The sequence below is a fragment of the Pelodiscus sinensis genome, chromosome 28, assembly GCF_052426305.1.
Source record: "Pelodiscus sinensis isolate ZL-2025 chromosome 28, ASM5242630v1, whole genome shotgun sequence".
Lineage (NCBI taxonomy): Eukaryota > Metazoa > Chordata > Testudines > Trionychidae > Pelodiscus > Pelodiscus sinensis.
Genome location: NC_143079.1, coordinates 14,378,189 through 14,396,037, shown reverse-complemented (window position 1 = coordinate 14,396,037; position 17,849 = coordinate 14,378,189). Strand labels below are relative to the sequence as shown.

Sequence of the window (17,849 nt, the reverse complement as noted above, 5' to 3'; positions counted from 1 at the left end):
CGACACCCCCCCCTCCGCCACCTCTGCTTTCTGCCAGCTGCCCCTCCCCTGATCTTCCCCGGCAAGCCTCCCTGCCCCCGACCCCCACCCCCAGCCAGCCCCGCTCCCATCGGCCACCCCTCCCCCGGCTAGCCCCGCTGCCCCCAACCCCCCTGCCAGCTCTACTTCCTGGCCTCCCCTTCCTCCCGGCCGGTCCCTCCCCGCCCCCAATCAAGTGTGTCCGGTATTTTTTTTGAGACTACCTGGTAACTAGGGTTGCCAGGTGTCTGGTATTCTACTGGACAGTCCGGTATTTGTGATCTTTGTCCGGTAAAAAAAGAATCAGAGAATACCGGAGACGTGCAATGTCCGGTATTGTGATTTTTCCGGCTGCGCACCGGATGGAAGCCTGGTGTGGGCGGGGGGAGCGGCTGGAAGGCGGGGCCACGATTGGCACTAGGAGCCTGTGAATGTGCAGAAGCCTGGCGGGGGCTGGGGGAGTGGCTGGGACTCCCAGGCTGGGAGGCGGGGCTGCGATGGCCACTCTTGGCCCAACAGAATCCTAACCCCTCCTCGCTTCTGACGTGCTCAGAGTGGGGATCGTAGCCCCGCCTCCCAGGTGGGACTCCCAGGCTGAGAGGTGGGGCCATGATCTCGCCAGTCTGGGCCCATCAGGAGGGGCGGGGGAAATGGCGGGGAGAGACAGTACTTGTTATCCTGCGCTCCTTTTTTTTTTTTTTTTTTTTTTGCTTGACCAAAATACCGTGTGCCCGGTATTTTGGGGGGGAGGGGGGACTGTCTGGCAACCCTACTGGTTACCCATCCGGTAACCCCACCTCTAATTACCTCTCTCCACTCTGAAAACTTACCATTTACCAAGGAGCTAACCCCTTTGCTCCTCTGTGACTCGGCATGTGCCATGCACTGGCCCTTTAAGGGTAGAACCCAGCCCTGAGAAAGGACTGAGAGCAAAGGCCACCGCTGAGGCAGATACTGCGGGTTAGGGCCCAGCTGGGGGCTCTATGAATATGGACTCCTGGAGGGAGTAAGGGAGACAGATTTGCTCTAGCTGGTGGAGCTGGAGGGTTCTGGCTGCTAAGCTTGGTGGCTTCCCTAGACAGAACCGGGCTGGGGAAAGGCAGGCAGGGCTGGGGAGCTCAAGCCTGACCTCTGTCCCAGGCTGCAGGGCCTGAAGCAAGGCCTCAGGGTGCTAGGGATGCAGAGGGGCAGCCAGGGCAGGAAAAGGCAGCAGGTCCACACCCCCTTGCTGATGATGAGTGGCCATGTCAGGCTGCAGTGTGCCCTGTGGCAGAGTCTAGATGAAGACTGGCAGTGGGTCGCTGAGGCAAGGTGGTACAGGGAAACTGGGGGTTCCCTAGGAGGGAAGGACCCCAGAATGCAGAGACTGATAAACAGGCCGAGAGACACTGGAGTGGGCACTGCCAGAGGGCAATGTCCTGAAGAGAACACCACAGTCTGGGAGTGACCCGGGTCCAGAACCGACATGGGGAGACACCAGGAAGCGGGAGGCGTCCAACGGGCAGGCACGAGCTAATTCCCACTGCTATCGGCAGGAGGGGCCGTGGGGGTGAGTCCATCCCATCACACCTTCCCATCAGTGGTCTGGTCAATTCGTGATTTCTAGCCTGGGGTTTTTTTTTTTTTTTGGCTGGGGTTATTGCTCCTCGGCAATATTTACACAGTGGGTCTTTTTCCATGTATGTGTAATAAGGTGTTGGAAGGAATATTGGCATCATATGGGGAAATGCAGGGGCAGATTGTGACCCCTCCATGGGAGTTTTACCACTTCAGTGGGTGCTGCATTGGGCCCATTATTAAATTGGGCAGGAGAGATTGTTCTTGCAGCTGCTGTTCCTGTTGGTGCTTCAAGCCTGTTTGCGATAAGCAGAGCTGGTCAAAACTGTTTCGACCGACCAGTTTTCCATTGACAAATGCCATTTAATTGACATGTTCCCATGAAACATTTAGATTTCAACGTCATTTTCTAAGGGAAAAGCTGAAAAATGCTTCGTTTTGACAATATCAAAAACAATTTGAATGAAAGTTGAGTTTCATTTTCTTTTGACTTTCATGTTATATTAAAATATAGATTTGAATAGATTCCTATGTTGCATGTATAGAGTGTAGAATATTGGGGATATGTTCTGTTTAACATTTGAGGGGTTCTGGAATAATTTGTATAGTGGGGACTGAGAGCCATTGAACCAAAACGTAAACCCTGTAATGATGGAAACCACTTCAGGCCAGGGGGTCCGGGTGCACCGCTAGTTACCGCACCTATGTAATACAGCTGGTCCCTGAGTTACGAACGGTCGATTTAAAACCGTTCGCATTTACAACCAAAACTCCCATTAAGTGGTCATAAAGACAGTCCCCAAGTTACGAACGCAACCCGCATTTACGAACAGCACGGTCGCAATGTAACTCAATGGGGTCCGACTTATGAACATTTCGAGTTATGGCCAAGTGTTTGGTCCGTAACCCGTTTGTAACTTAGGGATCGGCTGTATTTAATATGGTATAAAAGAGCAAATGTTTTTATACTAGCAACTATTTTTGGAATTCTCACTTTGAGGAAAGTTTGGGGGTTGTTGAAAATGTTGGAATTCCCTGAGGAACACAAATTCCATTTTCGGACCAGCCCTTCTGAGGCGTTTTCTATCACAGGACAGGATCCTACCTTGGCTGGCATCAGCATTGAATCTCACAGTGAGAAGATGCTGAATCTCCATAAACGCTTGCAGTGTCGCTCCGCTCTCAACTGCGTCTGTGTTGAAAACAGCGCCGCCTTACTCCAAAGATCTAGGCTGTGGGTCTCGTTCTGACCTTGTTTACACCGGGGTAAATCAGGTGTGGCTCCAGCAAAGGGACAGGATTACACCACAGCATACACTGGATCAGAATTGGGCCCTTTTGTGTGTTTTCGGAGTTCTGCCTGCTCTTTTTAGGGGCCAAGCTGTGTTTGTGCGAATGTTTGCTCGTGAGCCCAGGAGAGCTGAGAGAGAGTGAGCGGTGAGCGGTGAGCTGCTGTAAACCAAGTCGCCTTGTGTGTATCACAATGCAGGGCAGTTGCCTTGTATTCTCCCTTATGGGTCCAGGCAAGGGCACCCACTCTCAGGTCTTTCCCTTCTTGTGTGGAGACCTGCCTCTCCCTCCTCCCCTCCCTCCGGACCAGGCTGTCTCCAGATTGCACAGTCCCCTGCCTTCATGGTGTATTTCCCACACTGGCAGTTTGCATCCCTTGTCCCTTCTCTTGGGTGCTGGCAGGAGCAGCCCTTCAACCCCCACCCCGAGGAGATTCCTTTGTGGTCCCAAGTTCAGCACAGCTTCAACCCAGAAGAAGCTTCCAGGCTAATGGAGCCTCAGCAGACCCCGTCCTTCCAACCCTGCCCTGGACCTCCGAGGGTCAGAGGTCCTGGCTGTTAGCTGGATCACGCAGAAGACTATTTATCCAACCCCCTTTTTGTCTTTTGGTCCCTGCTGCAGGAGCCATTTTAAATTAGTATAAGCCAGAGGGTGACTCCAAAGGGATGATACTCGAGGAAGTTTCTTGCATCTGAGGGTGTAAAAGGGGAACTGGTTATCTGGTAAGTGTTGCTGTGCCAGCATGCTTATCACCGTAACCAGTTAACCAGCGCCTGACCCAGCTGGAACAGGCCCTGCCCGTGATGTGGTGGGCCCGGCCCTGCCTGGCTAGAGCAGCCCCCATCTTACCATGCCGCGGGCTGGGCCCACCACAATGCACCATGGATCATACACTGCTTCAGCGGCGCCCCGGCAGCAGCGCAATGCGCCGGGCCGGTTAACATATATAGTTTAACCAGTTAACATTTGAAACAGGATTTTACATCCCCATTAGCATCCCCCTTCCCTGCTAGAGAAAGCACACACAGTGCCACGATAACACACATTTTTAACGCAGGGCGCCCAAGAAGTATTAGCCCTAATTCGATACGGTTTAACTTAAACTTCACTGAATTATCTTAATTCCAGAACAGTTGTTCAGGATAATACAGGCTATTGTCAGTGTGTGACACACCCTGCCAGTGGAATTGATGACAAAGTTCTATTTGCTTGGTCCATTTCTTTTGCCAGTTACAACCATAGCATCTGAACAGTGAGCACAAAGACCAGTGGAGTATGTATTCACACTGTGTGATGTTCAGTCTTGTTCGGAGAGAGAGCCAATTAAATGCCCTTTAAGGCCTCCAAATAGGGCTTAAATGGGACAAAAGTAAGTGGCATAGCCCTTATATTGGCCCTGTGCACAGGGCTGAAATTCACCCTGCAAAGAAAATATTTAAAATATCCTGTCAGAAGTATGCCCATTCCTTCCTCATAGAAAAACTACTCTCCCTGAGCCAATAGCGGGAAATGATGCTGAATTCATAGCCAAACTTGCAAAGTGTCAGTAGGTGTGGGAGATCTAAGAACCCCATCCAAGTGATGCACTGGCAATTAGTTTTCACCCCTTGCTGCCCTGGTTTGAATACCAAGCTGCATTCATTAATGGCCGTGCATGATCCGAGCAGGCAGCATTTGCTGACAGATGATTACACACACGCCTATGATCTAAATGCTCCCTCCCCTGCAGATCGCAGTCCTGTCCGGAGCCCAGCAGCAGGGGCGAGTTTCCACCGCTCCACCGAAGATCTCAGAATGAGACAGAATGCAAATTATGGACGTTTACGTAAGTTGGACAACAATTGCTTACTTGCTTACAGAGGCAGCAGTGCCTGGCAGAACACACACCTGGCTGGGAATCCATACTCCTGAGTTATGCAACTGACTCATGTTTGGAAACACATATAATCTCTTGGGCCTCGGTTGTACCCAACTATTGCATAGAGTGAGAAGTGAGAATGGGCTCTGACAGGGTCAGGCCAGGTGGCACTCGAAGGGAGGTATCTGAGTCCTTGATTAAGCAGGTCTCTGGTCCCTGAGTAAACTGGCAGGGGCTGGCCTAGAACCAGCAGGAACTTTCCAGAAGCAGTCTGGACAATCAGGCCAATTGGAACGCCTGGAGCTAATTAGGAGCCTTCCGGAGTCAGGCTAATCAGAACCCCCGGGGGCCAATCAAGAGCCAGTTGAGACTGGTTTAAAAGGGCTCCTTTTCTGTTTGGTCAGGGGTGCACAAGGCAGAGGGAAGGATCCAAAGTTCTGGGAGTGAGAGGTGTTTGAGTGAGAGCTGAGAACTGCGAGTCAGGCAGAGAGCTGTGGAGGAGCAGGACAGGCAGCTCAGGTACCAGAGGGATTGTTTGGGGAAGTGGCCCAGAGAAGTAGTTGCCAGACTGAGGTCACGTCTACACTGCAGAATTCTTGCGCAAAAGCACGTCCACACTTCATGGACACTCTTGCGCAAGAAACCCCTGCAGAGCGCCCACACACGCCTTTTTGTGCAACAGCTGTAGCGTGAAAAGGAGTTATGCCTCGTAGAAGGAGGTTTACCTACACCGCAAAAAGCCCTCTGTTCTGCCGTTTAACGGCCGTTTTTGTGCAAAAACCTTGTCGTGTAGACCTAGCCTGAGAGTGGAACAAAACCAATCTGATGCCACTGCCTTAGAGTCCCTGGGCTGGAACCCGTAGTAGTGGGTAGGCCCGGGTTCCCCCCATCCTTCCCATGCCAGTACAGGGTCTGTCTCTGGAAAAGGAGACCATCCTATGGGCTAGCCTGTGGTGAGTATGGCTCTGTGGGCTCTGACTCCTGCCCCTAGTAAAAAGGAAGAGGCCATGGGGTGAGTCACAGCCAGCCTCTGAGGCTGAACACCGTCTGTGAGAAGCGTAGGTCCCCCGGGCACCGCCCGAGCTCTGCCACAGCCCTTAGAAAAATCACTTTTCCCTCTGAAAATGACGCTCTAAGTAATGACTATAACTGGCAGAAATCAGAGCGAGCTAGATTCCACTTCCTCACACTGTAACTGTAAAAACAACCAAGTGTCCGGCCACATTCACCCTGACTGAATGGGCCTCATTAACGCTGGTCCTGCACTTGGTAGGTGACTCCCCTGTGTTATACTAGTAAGTATGTATGTGCAGGTCGCACCTCCCTAAACCGGAAATCTCTGATCCAGCAGCATCCATGGTCCAACAGGACTGCGGATGTTCCCAGGCTGAGAGCCCCTGAGGCCTGGAGTCAGGAAACAGGAGGGCTGGGAGTCCTGGGAACATGGTGGGGCCTATCAGGGGAGCAGAGCAAGGGGGCCAGGGCCATGGCAGCCAGCCGAACCTGGGCCAGCGGCAGGATGACCAGCTGAAAACAGAGCCAGTGGGAGGCTGGGGGGCCGGTAACAGGGAACCTCCCCTGGTCCAGCAAATTCCCTCATTTGGGACCGGTTAGATCCCAAGGATGCTGGACCAGGGCGGTACAACATAGCTATAGCATAATCAGGTTGATCTAAACCCCCTAGTTCTTCCATCAACCGAGCTACCACCACTGGAGGAGGTGAATTAACTACATAGACGGTAAAAATAACAAGTAGTTCTGTGGCACTGTAGAGACTAACAAATATATACATACATACAGTATCATGAGCTTGCATGGGCAAAACTCATTTCATCTTGAGAAGTGTGTTTTGCCCATGAAAGTGCATGATTCTATATATATATTTGTTAGTCTCTAAGCCTTGGTCTACACTAGGGAGTTATTTTGAAGTAACTCCCCTTGTTTCGAAGTTACAAGACGAGCATCCACACTGCCAAGCCTGTTATTTCTAAATAAGGGGCTGGTTATTTTGAAATAATAACTCCTGCTTTCCTTGGGGAAGAAGCTTATTTCAAAATAGTTATTTTGGGTATTATGTCAAAATAATTTCTTAGTGTAGACATGCCGTAGGGTGCCACAGTCTGTAACTTTAAAAACAATGCATAATCCTAACACAGCTCCCCCTCTGAGATTTATAGACGGTAAAAACGCCCCTGTTGACAGGTTAAGATTCAGGCACAGTGAAGCCCTGTGGCATGTCAGCTTTAAGAGAACTCCCCCTCCCCCCCCAACCATTACCATAGAAATGTGTAAACACTTCAGAGGGGTAGCCAAGTTAGGGTACGTCTAGACTACCGCGTTTTGTCGACGGAAGTTTTGTCGACAGATACTGTCGACAAAACTTCCGTCGACAAAGAGCGTCCAGACACATTGAGTTCTGTCGACAAAGCAAGCTGCTTTGTCGACAGAACTCCATAGTCTGGACGCAACGTTACAGGCAATAACACCTTCTGTCGACAGAGTTCTGTCGACAGAAGGTGTTATGCCTCGTAAAATGAGGTATACCAGCGTCGACAAAACTGCTGAGTTCTATCGACGTTATGTCGACAGAACTCAGCGGTAGTGTAGACGCTGGTATAGTTTTGTCGACAAAAGTCCACTTTTGTCAACAAAACTAGGTAGTCTAGACACACCCTGAGTCTGTAACTGGAAAAACTTAAACAACGAATAGTCTAGCAGCACCTTAAAGACTAACAAAACATGTAGATGGTATCATGAGCTTTTGTTGTACCCACAAGGGTTGTACCCACGAAAGCTCATGATACCATCTACATGTTTTGTTAGTCTTTAAGGTGCTGCTAAACTATTCGTTGTTGTTTTTAAAAAATGTGTATTATTCTAACAGAAAGGACAATGGAAATAGAAATAATCAAGTTTTACCTTTGCTTATATACCAGTACATAGACGAAGAGCCAACTGAAAACCAGTAATTTTTTTGTATGTAGAAGCCCCTCATAATCTATGACCCTAAGACGTAGTTTACTTAGCTGGGGCATAAATGTGGCACTACCTATTGATGTAGGAAGTGTCTACACTATAGCGGTGCTGCTGCAGACATGCTGTCTTGCTCCCATTAGCAACCCCACCAGCATAAAAATTGCAGCTTCCGAATAAATTGGAGAATTTTATCTGGAAGTGGGTGTCAAGCTCTAGAACTTATTTAGCTCTGAGCTGGTTCTTCTAGGCCAGCTAAATGGTTCTTTGAAGGAGAACCTGTTGCTTGAACAGAAGTAATTAAAGGGAGCCCGTCAAGTTTAGACCCGCACTTCTTGCTGCTCCTGTGGCTTCTTTTTGCTTCATCAGAGACCAGGGCAGCATTGTGAAGTACAAGAGCACCTTGGTACTGCAGAACCTCAGAGTTGCAAACCGAGTAGTCCCCCACACACCTCCACTGGAACCAAGAGTACGCAATCAGCCACGCAACAGCACCGGCCAAAAACAAAACTCAGAACAGCACTCTTAAAGTAAACTACTAAACGAAAAGGGAAAGCAGCAATGTTGTCTGCAGAGTAAAGTGTCAAAGCTGCATTAAGTCAATGTTCTGTTGTTAATTTTTAAAGAACCACAGTAACGGTTTGTTCAGACTTATGAACATTTCAGAGTTAGGAACAACCTCTATTCCCAAGACGGTAATGCTGAGGGTCTGCTGTGCATAGTAAAAGACAGTACCAGCCCCCAAATTGCTGAACGGATGACACAGTGGACAAGAAGAATTATTAGTGTCTAGATGGGGAATCAAGGAACAAGGACTCAAAAGGGCCAGATTTAAAAAGATAATTAGCTGCCTAGCTCCCTTTATCTGGTACCTAAATTGATGAGCCCTGGTCACGCAGCCTAGGTCTACACTAGACCAGGAAGGTCAGCTTAAGATACACAATCTGCTTTGCACCTGCTAAATCAAACACTAGAAGATGGACCTCCGGAGGGTCGATCTTCTCCGTAGTGTAGACATGCCCTCAAGAACTTGGCAGGAAAACTGGAGACAGAAGCCAGATCTCCCGGGTCCCTAACCACCAAGCCAACTGTCTGAAAATGTTTTCTGGGCTATTTTTGCAAGCCACATTTAAAATTACTGTAATGAAAAGAAATTGGGAGCTCATTTCTGGGGGGAGAGTTCAGCTTGTTTACTTTGAATATTTAGCCACATTGTGTCTGTTTGAGTCCATTTCATTGCTCCCCCTTTATTTGCAGACAGTTGGATTTCCCTGTAGAATTGTGAAGAGAAATACATTTTGAAAAATAGGAAATTTTAAAACTACAAACCTGGGTGGGAAGGGCTGTATAAAAAAAATGAGCTTACATTTATTATAGCCCTTAAAGCAACAAAAAAAGCAGCTTTTAGTGAGTAACAGAATTAATTCCTTCATCTTTGTTTATTGCTAGGTATTCCTGGCAGATGATATCCTGATTGCAGGGGGCGAGGGGGGGGGGGGGGGGAGAAGCTGCAGGTTTACTAGAAATTGATAAGCTTTGAGAGATGAGTGACTTATCAACCCCACATTAGAGTACCCCCAAAAGCTTTCATTAACTACCCACTAATGTTATATGTGGGAACTTTCATGCTATTGAGACTTAGCACAAACCTTGAGAAAGCCCTGATGGTAAAAAGTGGAATCTGTGGCAACATATCACAAGAAGAGGGTTAAAGAAACAAACAAACAAACAAAAGCGACGAGGAGTCCTGTGGCACCTTATAGACTAACTGAAGTGTAGGAGCATAAGCTTTTGTGGGCAAAGACCCACTTGCGTGACATGCATCTGACGAAGTGGGTCTTTGCCCACGAAAGCTTATGCTCCTACACTTCAGTTAGTCTATAAGGTGCCACAGGACTTCTCGTCGCTTTTGCAGATTCAGACTAACATGGCTCTGACTAACCCCTCTGATACTAAACAAACAAAAGGAACAGATCTGCTCAGATCCATCTATGCTATACTCATTAACTCAATGAGAGTTGTAAATGCTAATGTGAGGGCCCGATTTGGCCTATGCAATGTAGGAGGTAAGTGTCAACACATGGCCGGAATCTCATGCTAGTTACACTGGTACAAATCGAGTCAACTCCACCAGGGTTACTCCGTTCTGATCACATGTATGCCATGTTAAATCAGGAGATAGTCCAGGTTAGACACACCAGATTTATCTTGGTGTGAATTAAACCAGAATCTGGCCTGCGTGAGAGCAAACTTATTATTGAATTCTCCTTTTTAACAAAACGAATAGTCCTGTAGCACCTTAGGGTACATTTACACTGCAGGGCTATTTCGAAATAAGCTATTCCGGAATAGTTATTCCAAAATATCTTATTTTGAAATAACACAGCTACACTGCAGGGAGGCCTCAAAATTAATCCAAAGCAGGCTTCCCTAATGTAGGCGTGCTATCTCGATTTAGCACCCCAGGAGGCAATGGGGAGGAATAATTTAGAATGGCCCTGGGGAGGGACTATTTCGAAATAGCAGCAGTGGAGCATTTACACGTGTGTTATTTTGAAATAGCTATTTTGGAATAGGCGTTATTCCTTGTAGAATGAAGTTTACAGATTTTGGAATAAGCCGTCCTTTATTCCGAAATTATTTCGAAATAACAGAATGGCTGTGTAGTCGCTCGCATTGTTATCTCGAAATAACAGTGCAATGTAATTGCATCTTTAGAGACTAACAAAAATACATAACAGTTTGTCAGCCACACAGATGAAGGGCATAATACAGGCCTGGGAAGCTGTACATAGAAAATCTGTGGCCTCTACGTGTCTCTTATTGTGTCTTATCCTTGTGCTTTCTTTAGGCCATGCACAAAGCAGAAGCATGAATGACATTACAGATACTCCAAGCACAGATCAGGTAGTAAGTTCTAAAAGTCTTTTGTGGACCAAGGTTTTCTGTGTATCGTAATGACCGACGGCCTCCCTTTATATGGGGGGAGAAAAACATGTATCTGCTGTTGTACTCTCGTCCATAAACTGTAAATATGAGGGGCCCCAAAGTTGATTGTGTTCACGCAGGGCATATGCAAATGCATGCATCTCCTATGTTCAACAGAATTCTGTGTCTAATTTTAATCCACAATCTAGTAGATTGTTTGAAATATAAAACTCACAGAGTTGAACTAGTCCAGTATTTTATTCCCATTTATTATAGGATGCTTCAAAGTGAATGCTTACAGAGTAACCTGTTCCTAGAAGATTCTTCGTATCCTCTGTCAGTCAATGATTGTTTTTTGCCCAAACTAAAAAAAATGCGGGGGGAGGAGGATTTTCTGGTCATGACAATTTTTAAGATTTCGATTTTTATCTCAATTCGGGACCGGACAAAATTCTAAATGTCAAAAATTCTCATGGGAAGGGAAGGGAAGGGAAGGGAAAAAGCATCATGCATCCAATAACTTTGGGAAAGTCCCATTTCTGCTCTGTGCGTCAGTGTTGATACCACCTGTCTCCTTGGCGCTTAGTTAATATTTGTGAAGCCCTTTGAGATCCTCAGATGAAACTTCGACTTCCGTGTGTGCTGGGGTGAGGATAGTGTGTTCTTCTGACTAATGCTCTGGGAACACAAAGGAGCTGGAGCCAGGACCTGGATTGTATTGAGAGTTAATACGTCAAAGGGTTTTTCTGCATTCAACATGAGAAAAGACCCATGTGAGTCTTGTGGTCTTATTGACAGAGTGGAAATGCACAGATTTCTAATTAATGCAATTCATACATATATTGATCTCCGGTAACTCAGTTGACATCAGCCCTGTCCAATACCCGTGCCAAATTCAGGGCAGCAGGAAAAGCAGATTAGGAGCAATGAAAACAGAGCAGCAGTACTTTTGTGGGGAGGAGTTTAGAGTTTTTGGGCAAGGAGGAAAAACTCTTGTGAGCTTTGGGAAGAGATAGAACAAGGAACATCTGAACAGAAGAGGAATCGGGGTGTACATGGAAGGATCGATGGGTTTGTAAGGAGGTGGAGTTAGTTGCAGAATGTAACAGAGATGAAGACAAAGTGGACTGTTTAGAAATATTACTAATCTAGGGATGGAAAAGCCAGCGATCATGGGGAAATAAGAACTTAGTAGATGGTTGTGTTTTTTCATACACACAGAGCAACCCATCAGCTTGACTTTTGTGTGTAAGTGCAAACAGCAACCAAGAAAAAACAAAAGCGCTGTGAGAGCATAGTGTGCATGCGTCTGCTGTAATATTCTGCATCTATATGGACAATGTTTCTGCCATATGACATGGAATGTTGTCATGATCTCTCTCCTCACAACGGCTGCGTTTAAATGCTAGTGGAATTCCTATGAAAGTGGTGTGCAAAGCATTATAATGACTCCGATAACACAAAGGCAACATGTTTTTCTGCCTCCTGTTGTCGACATTTCATGGCCACATGGCTGGCATGCTGTCGACAGAGAAAAGCACTGTGGGTAAGCGTCCCACAATTACTCCAGTCACCTTTGGTCACTAAGCACTGTGTGTTTGCTCAATGTAGCACTATGTATTTTGGAAATGTGAAAAATGTCACGTCAGTCACCTCTTTGCTTCCCAGCCCTCCCTGGGCTTCTGACCTTGTTGCAAACTCCAGCATCTGCTGTGGATTCCACAATTGTCTCCCAAGTTGTGTTCAGTGTGTTTGGACATCGCCCATTGCAGCACAGCTACTTATGCAATTAATAGCAGAGGACGAAGACTCGTATATGGACAACAATGGTGAGATGGACGCCAACGAATTGTCGTTGCGTTGGCCTGTCACAGATCAGCTGTCTACCATAGACCATCGCTTCTGGGCTAGGGAAACCAGCACTGAGGGGTGCATGAGGCACACATCTTGAGGAACAGTGGCCTATTCAGAAAGCTGCAGGCTGGGACTTTCTTTTCATCCCAGAAATTTATCTGGAAATGCCCATAGTGATCCTAAGTGATGCAACTTACCCCTTATACGGGGCATCTGGACAGCAGTAAGGAACGATTCAACAACAGGCAAAGCCAGTGCTGTATGATTGTTGAATGTGCCTTTGGCAGATTGAAAGCGAGATGGAGGTGTCTTTATGACAGCCTGGACCTTTTAGAGGATCATAGCCACAAGGTGGTGGCCACATGCTGTTGCTTACATAATTTGTGTGAGAGTAAGGGTGAACAACAAGACACAGCAGCAGGATGCACAATTTAACAGCCAGACACTCGTGTGGTCAGAGATGCCCATAGGGTGACCATCAATATCAGGGAGGCCCTGAGGAACCATTCTGAGACTGTCCATGCTGACATTTGTGTGTTGGGGTTGCTACCGGAGCAAGGTATTCCCATGAAACCCAACGGATATTTCAGGCTTCTACAGGGCTAGAGCCATTAGTGTGGGTTGTGTCAGATAAAATAAACTCATGTCTTTAAACATTGTCTTTGCTGATGTCTTTCAATCGGTATGTTCAATGGTAAGAGTTACTGGAAAACCTTGCAATGGTATTCAGATCCAGCTGTTGAAGTCAAACAGCTGCTTTCACAGAGACTGGACTGTGATGGGGAGGGAAAAAACATGACATGATTATGAAAATGAGTGTGGGGCCAGGGAAAAAAGAATTTTGCATGTGCTGCCATGGAAGTTGATGTGTGGGCATGGAGGGATGGTTGCTGTGAAAAAAAGTTCTGTGTGTTGACAGGGGGGCCTCTGGTTTTGTTCGCTTGACATCTTGATAACACCCTTCAACATCTCATTTTGGTCTTCCATGAGCTTCAGCATGCGTTCAGTGATTTGTGTGCTCACTTGGATCTCTGTCACTCTTTTTTGCTCTCTCTTCTCTGCTTGAAGTGTTGAGTGATGCAACACATCCTTGACCAGATCCTCCCTCGTCTACCATGGTTTTTTCCTTACACTATCTGATGAGGAACGTACATGACTTCTCAAGGTCTGGTCTGAAAGCGTAACCATTAACAACGGAGTGACTGTACGGTTCATGGTAAAGGTTGTAACATTCACTAACACGCACATCTCTGAACAAAACTTGCCACTTTTCTTGTTACCCTAGCAACAAACACAGGTCTTTCTCCAGGCCCTTTGATCATGGTGAGTTTTTAAAGGTGGGGGGAAAGAAGGGAATGAGAGACGGGCATGGGCTTGTGCAGCAGCTGCACATGCTGAAGGTTAACAAGCAAACCCAGGCTCGCGTTCTGCCTGCTAGATGGGGGAGGTGCCCCTCTTCTTATGTAGCCAAGCTCTGTGCCACCTTGGTTGCCATTTGAGGAAAGATTTAGGATTGGGTCGTACCACGGCCGTGGGGAAATGGCAGCCCTGCCATAGAATCTCCATGGGAAAGTTAATACGTACCTCAGGCAAAGCTTCGACACCCTCTCCCAGCAAGATCCCTTTACAGAGCAGCGGAGTTCAAAGAGCTGGCCAGAGTGTCTAATTGGGCATTGTGGGGAAACACGCTGGAGGTCGATAAACTTGACAGAAAAAAGAATACACACAACATGATTGTCGACGATAAATGGACAGGGAGGAGACAAAAGTCTTGTGCAGCAGTGGAAGTGTTTTGTCCCCAAAGCTGGGTGTGTGTCTCATCTTTTGTCACGTCACAATGTGAACATTCTCGGGGCTTTGTCACCAAAGAGTTTTGCGTAGACCAGGCATTAGAAATCTGGGCTGCCTCACGCAGCCGCTAACCACCCACGCGCCTCATGTGAGACCAACATGGGCTTTTTCTTTCTGCCCTTCCATCCATCACACTGAAACCCTTTCACTTACGAAAGCTGTTTGGTCCTGAACATGACCTTACCGCATCATCTAGCTCCCTTCGACCTCATCAGGAAGAGACACACTATTCCTGTCTCAGACTTGTCTATAACCCTTCACAATTTCAGTGACCCTGCACAGAGCTGGCATTTAGCTCAAATAAGCCACAGGGACACAAGGGAAGGCTGAGGCTCTGTTTCGGAGAGAGAGTATCTAGTGATTGGAGCCAGATATTGGCAGTGAGGACTCTTGGCTTCTATTCTCAATTGTAGTTAGTCTAAGTAGGTCAGTAGGCACCAGAACTGCTGTCGTCTTTTCCCAGTTATAGGAGAGATTATTGTCTAGTGGTTAGAGCAGAATGCTAAGAATCCTATCAGTCAGAGTGATTAAACACTGGAATAAATTGCCTAGGGAGGTTGTAGAATCTCCATCACTGGAGATATTTACAAGCAGGTTAGACAGACACCTATCAGGGATGGTCTAGATGGTGCTTGATCCTGCCGAAAAGGCAGGGGACTGGATTTGATGATCTCTCGAGGTCCCTTCCAGTTCAAGTATTCTATGATTCTGGCTTCTGTCCTTAGCTATGTACAGCCGTGTTACCTAGTACAGGTTGAATCTCTGTAGTCCGGCACCCTTGGAACCTGACCGGTGTGAAATCAGAGAATTTGCCAGACCACAGGAGATCAATATTATCTGGCAGCATTAGCAACACTTCCACTGCTTACTGGGCCCTTAGAAGACATTTAGGGGAAAATCCGAGCTAAGTAACAGGACAGAACACTGAGAGCCAGGACCAGTGGCTGTAAACAAACTTTATGGGACAGTGGAAAAATTGGCCACACCCACTATACGCGGACATCCAGCTAACTTACATCATGTTGCACCACAGATGTTGAGGTTGAACCTGTAGTGAAAGTAGGCACCTACAATTGGGACTCATGGGTTCTTTTCCTGACTTTGCTACTTATTCACTGCTTGGCTTTTGTCAAGTCACTTAACCCCTGGGTGCACAATTCAGCCATCTGTCATGTGGGTAAAATATTCCACAAGTTTGTTGTAAGATTTAATATTTGAAGAAGTGTTTAAAATCCTCAGATAAAAGTTACTATATTACAGCTAAGTACTATTCTTACATGTGGAATAAGGCTACTCACCTTTTGATTCTTTGTTTCGCATCATCCTGAAGTGCCATTTGTAGAAGCAAATTTTAGATATAGATCTTCTGAACCACAGAAATACTGAGATGACCCCCTTTTTTTTTAATGGAGCAAATGGTACTACTGGAATAAAGATCTACAGATGAATACAGGCACAGGAGTTTTAACCCTGTCAGGCAGTGAATGCTAACTTGTTGGCGATTAGAATCCCTTATCTGAGACCTTGAGAGATCTCCAGAAACCACCACTCAGGATGATGTGAAACAAAAAGTTAAATGGCAAGTGAGTAGCCACATTCCACAGGTAAGAATCCTACTTTTCCACTAATCCAGCAGTTTGTAACTGAGGGCTTTAAACACTTAAGCACTGTCATATTTCAAGCACTTCAGCAGGATGTTTGCCAGCTGGTCCTAAAAAATTAAATTAGTCGCTGTGCTCTTTATGTGGGAAGTAGTATTTTTTTTCAAAATGTTATAATCATTTGTTTGTGCAACTTCTGAGTGACAAGTTATATTTTAAAAAGTAAGTTTGGCAGCATGGGAGTACAGAGCTTATAGAATTGGTTTGTTCATACAGTCATGATATGCCATGGTTTCATAGCAGCATTTATTATTCAGTGGAAATTATTAGGGATCTTAGATAGTGGGTAATTGAATAGTCGTGTAACCACATCAAATCTTAGCAGTTACACGACTATTCCATAGTCCCCGGGGGTGCCTGGGGAGCCCCCTGCTATCTGTGTGCTACCTCTCTGTCAGAGGCAGCGGCATGAGATCCGGTGTTCATGAGGAGCAGTCTTAAAAGCCAGCTGCTCATGGGCACCGGCTCCCCTCACCACTTCCTGCCTCTGATAAAGAGGCAGCAAGGGGCAGGGGAATGCAGGGAGTCAACAGGATTAACCAATAAAATGAGGCTTATTAGTTAATTGTGTAAAAGCTTCAGAGGGGTAGCTGAGATATTCTGTAACTGGAAAAACTTAAAAAACAACAAATAGTCTTGCAGCATCTTAGAGACTAACAAAAAATGTAGATGGGGTTATGAGCTTTCATGGGCATAGCCCACTTCTTCAGGTAGTCGTCTACACATTGACATCCCTAGACATTATAACATTGTTCTAATATTGAAGCCTGTGTAGTTGCTGTTTTTGGTCTGTTATGTAAAGGAACTCTGGGATTGATTTATTTCATTTCCTTGAAAAAATCCAATTAAGCACCTATATATGCCAAGATGGAATAGTTGTAGATTATTACTGGATTTTCCTACTTTCCTGCTTTTTGAGAGATCAATTCCTAAATTATTTAATCAGTCCAAATTCCCACTGGCTGAATGACCAGAGTTCTAGTCCCACCTCTGGGTGTGTGTAACTTTGTGCACATGTGTATGAACATGTAGATACAAGTATATGTTTTTGGGTAATTATTATTCATAGAATCATAGAGCTGGAAGAGACCTCAGGAGGTCATCAAGTCCAGCCCCCGGCCCAAGGCAGGACCAATCCCAACTAAATCAACCCAGCCAGGGCTTTGTCAAGCCGAGACTTATTGGAAGTATGTGATTTGTTACAAAGTAGTGACCTGAATTCTTGTGCAGCTAGGACTAGTGGGACGTTGTTTCACCTCATATGGGGAGTGTGTGACACACAAAGTCTATGTGTGACCATGTCTGCTTCCAGCTAGATCCACCCAGAAGATAAGAGCTTACTGCTGCTACCAGCTGAAGGATTAAGAATGGACAGAAGGATTTGGCTCTCAATGTGTACTTTTTAATATGCTCTGATGCCATCCTATCACTTTAAACTTTGGCATTTGATACTGAGAGCAGAGAGAAGCTAGTATTTAAATACTTGTGAGCAGGGACCACCTCACTAGGCAATTTATTCCAGTGCTTAACCACCCTGACAAGAAGTTTTTCTTAATGTCCAGCCTGAACCTCACTTGCTGCAGTTTAAGCCCATTGCTTCTTATCCTGTCATCAGAGGCCAAGGAGAACAATTTTTCTCTCTCCTCCTTGTACTTGAAAGCTTCTATCATGTCCCCTCTGAGTCTTCTCTTTTGCAGACTAATACAACCCAGTTCTTTCAGTCTTTCCTCATAGCTCATGTTTTCTAGACCTTTAATTGTTCTTGTTGCTCTTCTCTGGACCTTCTCCAATTTCTCCACATCTTTCTTGAAATGCCGCACCTAGAACTGGTCACAATACTCCAATTGAGGCCTAATCAG

The 17,849-nt window shown here is 46.4% G+C and overlaps 1 protein-coding gene across 2 annotated transcripts in view; it reads left to right on the top strand.

The window, feature by feature from the left end:
* Positions 1–17,849, top strand: part of SLC4A5 (solute carrier family 4 member 5) — a 134,639-nt gene that overhangs the window by 52,658 nt on the left and 64,132 nt on the right. For both annotated transcript variants that reach the window (XM_089773825.1, XM_089773824.1), the window contains exons 6-7: positions 4,595–4,690; positions 10,548–10,603. In XM_089773825.1, coding sequence (XP_089629951.1) covers positions 4,595–4,690; positions 10,548–10,603 — 152 coding nt within the window. The remainder of the gene's footprint in view (positions 1–4,594; positions 4,691–10,547; positions 10,604–17,849) is intronic.